This window comes from Calidris pugnax, unplaced genomic scaffold (genome assembly GCF_001431845.1).
Source record: "Calidris pugnax isolate Ruff unplaced genomic scaffold, ASM143184v1 scaffold155, whole genome shotgun sequence".
NCBI classification, from domain to species: Eukaryota; Metazoa; Chordata; class Aves; order Charadriiformes; family Scolopacidae; genus Calidris; species Calidris pugnax.
In genome coordinates, this window is record NW_015090886.1 from 393,332 (window position 1) to 404,073 (window position 10,742).

General features: G+C 51.3%; 1 protein-coding gene across 1 annotated transcript in view; it reads left to right on the top strand.

Moving 5' to 3' along the window:
• Window positions 1–8,100, top strand: part of LOC106891131 — a 99,042-nt gene extending 90,942 nt beyond the window's left edge. The window contains exon 4 of the mRNA XM_014947446.1: window positions 6,226–8,100. Within this exon, the coding sequence (XP_014802932.1) occupies window positions 6,226–7,540 (1,315 nt within the window). The 3' untranslated portion in view covers window positions 7,541–8,100. The remainder of the gene's footprint in view (window positions 1–6,225) is intronic.
• Window positions 8,101–10,742: the final 2,642 nt, after the last annotated feature.

The following is a 10,742-nucleotide window of genomic DNA, read 5'->3' on the forward strand; positions in this document are numbered from 1 at the left end:
GCTCTCATGGCAGGAGGTCGCCAGTCCTGGTCATCCCAGATGCAAGTCACTGCTCAACTCTGCTGTCCCACTCCCTCTGCTGACTTCCACCACACTCCCAGTCCAGAAAAAGAGGAGACACCCCCTCATAGCCATGCAAGAGAGCTTCCAAACCCAAGGAGGGAAATGCAGAATGAGAAGAACAGTCAGTTTGGAATAAAGAAGGCTGGAACATTGTGTCCCCTGCCCCAGGCGGTCACTGCTGTGGGAAGAGTTAGGACCAACTTGAAACTGAGATTTCTTCAGTGCCTTGGCTTCTGAGAAGTGTAGGATTTGGTGTTATTTCTGTGCTATCACAGCCAGTTGTCTTCCCCACATGTTCTTCTCCCATCTCCTCTCCTCACCAATCCTTTCTGAAGGATGAACCAGGCACACTCTCTGTGCCCCTCTGACACCCCCAGCTGAACCACCCCCAGCCCCCTTGAATGATACGACTGGGTCCTGGGCATTCCCACCCCTGGAAAAACCTCTGCTTCCCCAAGCTCATGTCCTCGGTGGTGTTAAGGGCCACCTGGTTGAAGGGACAGATGCTGTGCACAGCACGCAGGGCTCCTCACTAAAGGCCACTTTCAGCTTCTACCGGCCATGTTTCCAAGGCAGCTCTGACTGCCCCGTCCTGGGACCTGGCACGAAGAGCTCCAACCCCTCACGGGGACCCAGCTGGGGCAAAACGGAGGAGGAACAGTAAATAGCTCTCTGGACCCACACTACTCCACAAGCTCTGCTGCTCTCCACAGCCAAGCTGCCTGCCCTAGATCAGCCCCTGGAGCTTCCCAGCCTCGTGAGCAGCAAACGCTCTGGGCTTATCACGGCATCAGAGCAGTTGGGAGACAGTTGGGTGTCTCTCCGAGTGCTGATAGAAGGGAAGGCTTTGCTCTTGGAGATAAGAAGCCCTCCCTGAGGAGCCAGGGGAGTTCGTTGGTATCAGAGTGTCTTCCAGCGCTTCACAGACTCTGCCTTTGAACGTGCGAGATGGTGAGGCGGTCACGTAGACAGCAGACAGCAAGGGCTGTGTTTTTGAGGTCAGTTAACTGAACCCCTCGCTATCATCTATTTTCTTTTCCCTAGAATTATTTTTCTCCTGTTGATCAAGCCTTTGCAGTGACCTCATGGGCTCACCAAGCTGTAAACAGTCGAATCCTCGTATTTTTGGAGATAGACTAATTCAGGAGAGATAGGCACTTCAGGAAGGTATTTCAGCCTAAGATTTTGAAACACTTAACAGCTCCCTTTTTCTGCTCTCTGTGGGTGCTTGAGAAGCTGCCCAGCTCTTGCTGCAGGTTATAGAAGACAGTGTTTCACAAACAGCTCCTGTCTGGTTTGGGGGAAATCAGGTGTGTCTGGAGAGAAGCCGTTCACTGCCATCTCCAGAGAGAGCTCCCTGCACTGTCCCACGGCACCAAATCCAGTCTCTGATGGCTCCATGTCAGCTGAATCTCCAGTGTGAGTAAAGCAAAATGCCCCAGCCACCCTTATCTGCAGGAATTCAATAGATCTAATTTACCGTACTGGGGAATTTGGGTGAGTGCAATAATCAGGGCGCAGAGAGGCTGGTCTCTGTTGTACCTTCAAAGCATTTGAAAACAAGCAGATCAAACATTTTGGAGAGGCTGAGGCTGTTTTTACACGATGCTGCTCTGACAGCTCCAGTATACATTGTATGGAAATAATATTTCCTTTCCCATTTTTAGCTGCTGCCCAGTCACTCCTTGGGCCCTTCCCAGCCGAACTGTGAGGGATGGATGCCCTCCACAGGCAGCTTGTGCTCTCCAGCTCCCTTCTCCCTCCCTGTTTACACCCAAAGGAAACTGCCACGTTCCCAAATGTAGGTCTTTTCATCCAAATAAGGGGGCGGGGAGGGCAATTGGAATATTGCTAAAAAATAATGGAGCTGGGAGGGCAGAAATGTAAAAGTGGTGCTAAAGCACAGCTGCTCATTGGAGGCTGGAGAGGGAAGGGAAACACAGACACCCCCAACTCGGTCTCAGAAAACACTGATGGAAGCCCTCTGCCATCTGCTGGTACCGAGCACTAACGCCAAGGCTGTGATCAGAAGTGATAGCCTTATAATATATATACATCCTTAAAGTAGACAAGCACTTGTCTAGGAGAAAGTTTATCTATTTTAGTCTGGCAAAAGATACTGCAAATCTCTGCACAGCCTCTAGGTCCTGAGCAGGCAGAGACCAAAGGGATTTGGCAGCGTAACTCCTGGCCATGGATTTGCGTGGTGGCCACTGAAGCCGTGTGAACCAAACACCTCTGTGCAAGCACGGAGATACTGGAAAAACCCAGCTCTTGCCAGGTTCTTTCCCTGGAGGAGCGTGGACACCCACACCCAGGACTGCCAGTAGCACAGCCTGGAGCAGGATGGGCCATACGATCTCAAAAGGTGCAATAGAAACTGCCATCACCCTTTTGTCACCTGCCCTCTTACTCATAGAAGCCTCACCTCTACGTCAATGCCAGCAAGGACCTTGGATGCAATTAACAAGAAACAGGTTTTAAATATTAAACCACAACGTAGACTTTGTCAGTGAAAGTCCTGCCGCACCTCAATGTATTTTTAGTTCTGGCCTTTGATCCTCAGCTGAAGGTCCTTGAAACGTCCTGGCCCCGTGGGCACTGCATTCAGAATGGCCCTGCCAGGCTGGGTCTGTCCTGCCCCACGTTGCAGATGGGTTTGGGGTCCAGAGCTCCTTCATTGCGTCCAAGAAGAATCAGGCTCAAAGACTGGATTTTTGTTTTTCCTTTTTCTGCTTGATAAAGGACTCTGACCCTGCTGGCCTGGCTGTGTTTAACCAGCTCCTGTATGGTCTCAGAAAGATTGTTTATTCCTACAGCCCACGCCACATCCCTGCTCGTAGATTATCATAAGTGCAATAGCTCTCTCAAAGGGAGGTGACAGCCAGGGCTCGGATGTCCCTTGCCCAGCAGCAGCAGTGGACGCTGTGGGGCAGGGAACAGACCCCAGAGGAAGGAGAGAAGACTTGTCCCCAAGGCCAGGGGGGTGTTAGGGAACCAGACTGGTTCCAGCCCTCACCGTTCCCCACTAGGCCGCAGAGGAGCTTTATGACAGACGGGTATTTTTCCAAACTCGGGAAACGTCTGGGCCAATAAACCAGGATTTCCTTTCAATCAGCTCAGAGGAGCCCATCAGCGCCGTCAATGTAACAGCCCGAGAACGGCCCTTGGCTCCAAAACACTGGTCTCCAAAGTGACTTGTATTTTTCTTCTCTGCATCTTATTGCGGCTCTTTTGCTTTTCCTTCCCACTGTTTATCTCTCACAACACCAAGCCTCGCCTGGGCTTCCTGTTTGGCTCTGTGGTTCGCAGTTTTCTCATTTGTTGTTATTTTTGACTTCCATCCAAGCTTTGTATGATATTAATAGCTATTTCACAGAACCCTAATCTTCCTCAAACCAGTCCTAATATTAGCAGGAGACAGAGCCAAAGAGCCACTGCCGAGGCCCGAGGGACAGGGAACTGCTGGAGAGGGGACAGCAGAGGCTACAAAGATGATGAGGGGCCTGGAGCATCTCTCTGATGAGGAGAGGCTGAGGGACTTGGGGCTTTTTAGGCTGGAGAAGAGAAGGCTGAGGGGGAATGTGATCAACGCCTGTAAATACTTAAAGCGAGGGTGTCAAGAGGATGGGGCCAGTCTTTTTCCAGTGGTGCCCAGGGACAAGAGGAAACAGGCACAAACTTGAATATAAGAAGTTCCACCTAAACATGAGGAGGAACTTCTTTACTTGGAGGGTGGCAGAGCCCTGGCAGAGGCTGCCCAAGGAGGTGGTGGGGTCTCCTTCTCTGGAGACGTTCAAAAGCCCCCCTGGACATGTTCCTGTGGGACTTGCTCTGGGTGGGACCTGCTCTGGCAGGGGGTTGGACTGGATGATCTCCGGAGGTCCCTTCCCACCCCATGTGATTTTGTGCCCTGAGCTCTGAATTCCTGCTGGGCTCTGCCAGCACTGCCCCCGGGAGCCAAAGCACCCCTGTCCCCCGGCAGGCAACCAAGAAGCAGCTCACACAAGCCACAGCACAGAGAGAGCACACTTCCACCAGCATTCAAGAATTAGAACTCATTGATAGGCTAATTAACACCTCAGTCTAATCACTTACCATTCATCCAGTTACAGCAGCACTAACTAATACCCAAATTACTCAATTTCTATTAAAGGTTTTCAGTAATAGAAAAAAAAAGAGCACAATAGACAAAATCATCTTCCCCCTTCCCCTAACGATGAATTCTCCCTCCTTCCGTGGCATCACTGCAGTGACTCATCAGCATCCTGAGGGGGAAAAACTACATTGATGCCTTTTTCTTCTTCTGGAATATGATTATAAGGTTGACGGTTTCTTCCTTCTCAGTTTAGGGTCTACTTGGAACTATTATTTTTTTTTAATGTACTTCCTATTACGCTCTGTACATGAATCTTCCCAGAGCTTCAATTCCACGTTACACCCAGGTACACTATGTATCCTGTGCTTTACCTGTATTTTTTCCTGTTACCTCTAAGACTGGTTTCTGTCACGTGGCAAATCTGTGTTATTCACCAGTAGGTAAGGGATGCTCGAGGGGCTGCTGAGGGCCCCGGGACCATTCTCTGCTCCTGGCTGCACAGTGACCCTCGGGCAGCACTACCTGCTCCTTGGGGCAGGCCATGGGGCCTAGCACAGGCACAGCCATCCTACCTCACAGATATGCAGAACTATGCAAATTCAATAGCTACAAAACAAATTAGAAACAGCCCCCTTGTTGCTGTCTCAGGTAAAAAAGCCACAGGTCAGGACGGATCCAGACAAAACCAGCCCCATGAGCCCCAGCGCCGAGATCTTGCGGAGTCACGTGGAGCCTTTGGTCTTATAACGGTGATGGCAGAGCCATATTTACTTGCCTTTTCTTCCAGCACCTCAGCTCTGTTGCTTTCTAAAAGCTTTAAAGGTGCTTTTCAGGGGGAGGATGACAACTCCAGAGGTGAGCTCAGATCTGCCTCCCAGTTCACCCAGTCTCATTTTGTGGTGAAGGCAGAAGCTTCAACACAAGGAGACCAGGATACTTTCTTTCCTGGTTTAAGCTTTTCTCTTTCAGTTTTGTTTCCCCAAGACAGATTACCTTATCGGACCCTGCCCAGAAGGAAGTACTTTCTCTATTTAAGGACCAGTCTATAAATCAGGCTGGGTGCTGCCCTGTGCTCCCACTGCAGCGTGGAAGAGGTGCACCCCGAGCCATCGCTCCGTGACGGTGACACTTACACCCACAGCAAAAATGAGGTGAGTGCACAGCACCCATTCTTGTAGCAGCTCCCAAAAAGCTCCCTGGCTTTGGGTTGGCAAGCCTTAGCACAGTGTCCGTGCTCGGAACAAGGTTGGAAAGGACCTCTGATGGTCACCTTGTCCAACCCCCTGCTCAAGCAGGGCCATCTAGAGCAGGTTTCCCTTGGCCACATCTAGACAGCTTTTGAGCATCTCCAAGGACAGAGACTCCTCAACCTCTCTGAGCAATCTCTGCCAGCACTCCATCGTTCTCACCCTTAAGAAAAGTTTCCCAATGTGCAGATGGAGCCTCGTGTCAGTTTGTGCCCACCCCTCCACCACTGGAGAAGCTTGTCTCTGTCTTCTCTGCACCCTCCTGCAAGTATTTACGTACATTTCTAAGATCCCTCTGAGTCTTCTCTAGGCTGAAGAGCCCCAGCTCTCTCAGCCTTTCCTCATATAAGAGATGCCCCAGTCCAACGTCTTCATGGCTCTTTGTTGAGCCATCTCCTGTTGCATCCTTCAGATGAAGGCACAGGCCCCATTTCCTCCCCATAGCAAAGAAGTTTTCATGGTATGGTTTGACCTGGGTCTACTCCTCCCGTTTCTTGCCTTTGCCTTAGCTAAGGAGGTATCACCCTGACTCCGGGTGCTGGTGACTTCCCTTTGGGGAACAAGCCAGGAACGAAGCCTCCCAGGTGTTTCCCTGAAGATGAATTGATAAGAACAAAGATTTATAGGTTCTTTAGTAGCTTGAGTGCCAGGGATTTGTTGAGCAAATGAGGAGAGCGAATGAGTTGAGCAAATCCTCCATCCTTCCCTCCAAAGCTTCACGTACAGCATGGAGTTTCTTTCTGCACTGTCCAGGCACCACAGGACCCCACCCCTCCACACCCTGCCTTTTCATAACCCACATTTTCCTCTTTGTAGCCCTGAACAACTGAAGGCGAATTTGGATGCTCTTCAATGCCATTTCACCTGGCATTTGGGTGTAACAGGCCATGTTGAACCAACGCATGCCCTGCAGAAGCTGGCTGTTGAAATCAGACACACAGTCCACCAAAACCAGACAGCACTGCTGGGGCTGCAGGCATACCTGTACCAGCTGAAACACCAGAGCAGAGAAGCTCTGCAAAGCCTTAGAGATGCTGAAGAGCACGAGAGACAAGATGAGCAGCGGGCATCTGCTGCTGGGTCTTTGATTATCTACGGGAATTATGCTTGGATTCACTACCTCCAGGGCTCCTACAGGGAGGCTGAGAGCTATCTGGAACGCATCCAGCAGCTCTGCCCAACTCCTTGGGACACACGGCTGGTCTCACACATCCAGGCCCAGAAAGGCTGGTCCCTCTTGGCTATCAGAACTTGTAACGGGGAACGGGCAAGAGAGTGCTTTGAGGTGGCGTTGATGCTTGAACCAGCAAACACAGATTTCCATGCTGGGCTGGGACTGGCTCTTTATTCCTCCTGGAGTTACTTCTGGTATCCTGATATTGCGAGGAAAGCCATAACCCAATTGGAAAGAACTATCCTTGAGCAGCCAAATAATTACAGAGCCAAAATATATTTAGCCAAGCTACTGGAAGAAGTGGATGAAAATAGATCAAAGGCTTTGATAGAAGAAAGTCTACAGAATAGCTCCGACCCTGAGGTCATCGGAGCTTCAGCTTATTTCTGGCTGCGACGGTCTCCAGACCGAGCAATTGAGATATTACAGCGAGCCCTGGAGCAGGATCCAGGTTACCACCTTCTCTACCAAGCCTTGGCCAAGTGCTATAGGAAACAGTGGCTTAATGCAGAGAGGGAGAGACAGAATAATATAGTGGAGGCAGCCATCCAGGACCTCAGGCAAATTCTTCAGAGACATCCAGACCTTGACCTTGTGTTTGTAAAGCTGCAATTAGCAGAGTTCTATGGCGTAAGAGACCCAGCACAGGCAGAGGAGATCTTCAGGGAGCTGCAGGAGGCAGGGGACACCCTGAGCCCCAAATGCCGTCAAGCCCTTAACCTCTACTGGGGAAAGTTCTTGCTCTACAGGAGGAATTCACGTCAAGAAGCAAAGGAAAAATTTATGGAAGGTTACAGAATTCCCGTGCTGACAGATGAGAGGAGGGAGTGTTTGCAGAGGCTGCTGAGGATGGCTGCCACACTGCACCCCAGTCGGGAGGCTGATGATATCTACAGCTTCATCAGAGACACTGACCGCAACCTGCCTGCAGAATTTCCTGGAAGTGATCTAGACTGATGGTGGGAGCCCATCTGGAGAAAGCAGAGCATCCTTTTGGCAAACCTAGAAAGCATCAAGGACTTGTGTCCATCTGTCTCTCCAACAGCAGGTCCATCACGTCATACAGATATAAGGGTTCTGTCAGCTTCTCAGACCACCCCACTGCTCCCCCATTAAATACAGGCCTACCCATAGATAATGGGCCGCCCAAAATTTACACACCTTGCCCTCAGTCCTGCTTCTCTGAAAGGGAATGAAGGTGGAGAATTTGGCTTTGCAGACATGGACCTCTGTCACGCCCTTGGAATTGCTACAGATCAGAACTAAGTGCAGGTTAGGGCAGCACGAGAAATTAACTCCCTTCAATTATCAGAACTCTATCCTTTCCAATAATGATGTGGCTTCACAAAGGTGACTTCCTCCTAATATGACTAAGCCCTGAGGGGTCTCTGCTGAGGATGAAGCACTTGCCTAGAGGACAGAGATGGTCCTGGCCTGTCCAGTGGCATTAAGTGGAAAAGCAGCAAGAGCTAACTGCGGATCAAGGACTATATAGTTGTGATTATATCTGCGTTAATGATTTGAAGCACATGTGTACTTGCCCCTGCAGGAACAGAGGAATCACTAGGAACAACGTATTCATCACTGTTTCTGGGGCCAAAGTGAGGCCTTTTCTATTCTTTGATCAATAAATATTTCAAATTCTGTTCCACATGATTTCTCCTGTGCCACAGCAGGTGTCTCTTTCCAGCCTAAAGCAACCAGAGCACAGACTACCAGAGATAGGCCCTTTCTTCTGTTTCCACCCTCCACACCCCTGGCTCACATCAGGTGCAGCCCTGGCTCTGCAGTGTCATAGAATTGCCCAGGCCAAAAGGGACCTCCAAAGGCCATCTAGTCCGACCCCCCCGCAGTCAGCAGGGACACCCCCAACTAGACCAGGTTGCCCTATCGAGCCTCTCCTTGAATATCTCCAGGGATGGGGCCTCAACCACCTCCCTGGGCAACCTGTTCCAGTGCTCCACTGCCCTCACAGTAAAGAGTCCCCTCCTAATCTCCAATCTAAATCTGTTCCCCTCCAGCTTGAAGCCATTGCCCCTCGTCCTGTCACTGCAGCCCTTTCTAAACAGGCTCTCCCCAGCCTTCCTGTAGGCCCCTTCAGGTACTGGGAGGCTGCTCTTAGGTCTCCCCGGAGCCTCCTCTTCTTCAGGCTGAACAACCCCAGCTCCCTCAGCCTGTCCTCGGAGCAGAGGTGCTCCATCCCCCTCATCATCCTCGTGGCCCTCCTCTGGACCCTCTCCATCAGGTCCATGTCCTTCTTATATTGAGGGCTCCAGCCCTGCACACAATACTCCAGGTGAGGTCTCACCAGAGCAAAGTGGCAGAATCCCCTCTCTGGACCTGCTGGCAACGCAGCTTTTGATGCAGCCCAGGATGGGATTGACCTTCTGGGCTGCAGCTGCCCACTGCCTGCTCATGTCCAGCTTCTCCTCCACCAGCACCCCCAAGTCCCTTTCCTCAGGGCTGCTTTCCAATCCCTCACCCCCCAGTTTGTATTGGTGGCGAGGATTGTTCCGGCCCAGGTGCAGAACCTTGCATTTGCTCTTGTTGAACCTCATGAGGTTCACCTGGGCCCACCTCTCCAGCCTCTCCAGGTCCTTTTGGATGACATCCCGTCCCTCTGGTGTAGCGACACCACCACACAGCTTGGTATCGTCCGCAAACTTGCTGATGGTGCCTTTAATCTCCCTGTCTATATCATTGATAAAAATGTGTCCTCTCTACTCCACATCCCCACCATGGAACTCGTGTCCTTCCTGGCAGGCAGAGGTGGGGGCACACACACACACAACCCAGCACTGCAGCCACATTTCCAACCACTGGCAGGGCCACCTGATGGGCACAGACCATCAGTAAGAAGTGGGGGTGCCTTGCCAAGGTGTCCCCAAGGCCCATCTGTCCCCACCTGGGCAGCTGTCCCCCAGCAGGTACCACGGCAAATGCCCCAGTTTCTGCTCCAACAAGGATCAGGCAAGGACCCAGTTTGGGAGAGGACATTCCAGAGAAGAGCCAAGTCGTGTGTCCAAGACACAGGATCTGGGGAAGAAAAACATGCCTTAGTGCCACCCTCATGTACATCTGGTGTGTATGAAAGCACGAGGCCAGAAACACCCAGCTGTCCTGGGGCCTTGGCCCCACTGGGGAAGAGGAGCAGCAGCCCCATCTCCTGCAGCTGGTCAGAGCCTAGGTGCAAACATGCCAGGAGAGGACTTGACCCTCCAGATCCTGCAAGCAAGGGAGAGACAACCCAGGACACCATAGAATGGTTTGAATTGGAAGGGTCTTAAAGATCGAGTTCCAACCCCCCTGCCCTGGGCAGGGACACCTCCCACCAGACCAGGTTGCTCCAAGCCCCCTCCAACCTGGCCTTGAACCCCTCCAGATATGGAGCAGCCACAGCTTCTCGGGGCAATCTGGGCCAGGCTCTCACCACCCTCAGAGTTAAGAATTTCTTCCTTATATGTAGCCTAAACCTCCCCTCTTTCAATTTAAAACCATTAGCCCTTGTCCTATTGCTACATTCCCTGATAAAGAATCTCTCCCCATCACTCCTCTAGTCCCCTTCAGGTACTACAAGGCTGTTCTAAGGTCTCCCCAGAGCCTTCTCCAGGCTGAACAACCCCAACTCTCTCAGTCCATCCTCATAGGACAGTATCTCCAGCTCTCTGATCATCTTTGTAGCTGGACCCATTCCAACAGGTCCATGTCCTTCCTTTGTTGAGGACTCCAGAGCTGGACACAGGACTCCACATTCAGCCCAGGCTATTTCACCTCCTGATAAATATTAGGGACCAGATCTGTTCTTCTCCTTCCTCCACTGGACCCATGAGGATACCCATGAACTACCCAGTGCATGATCCTGCACCCCAGCAGCAAAGGCTGCCAGGTTCGTTAGCCCATGGTGCAGGAGCTGCTCAGAGCACAGCACCACAGCATTATGGCCCCACAGCCTCCCGTGATGCCACACAGGCTCTGGTTAAACACCTCTAGCACAAGTGAGAAGCATTAGCCAGAGTACAGAATCATAGGTCACGTAGAGTGTCGTGGTTTACTTAACTGCACAGATAGGACAGTTTTCCAGAGCTCAATAAAAACAGACACTTTAAAATTTCTGTACGTGTTCCACAAATCTTTTCACACAGCACAGGGCAGGGTCACA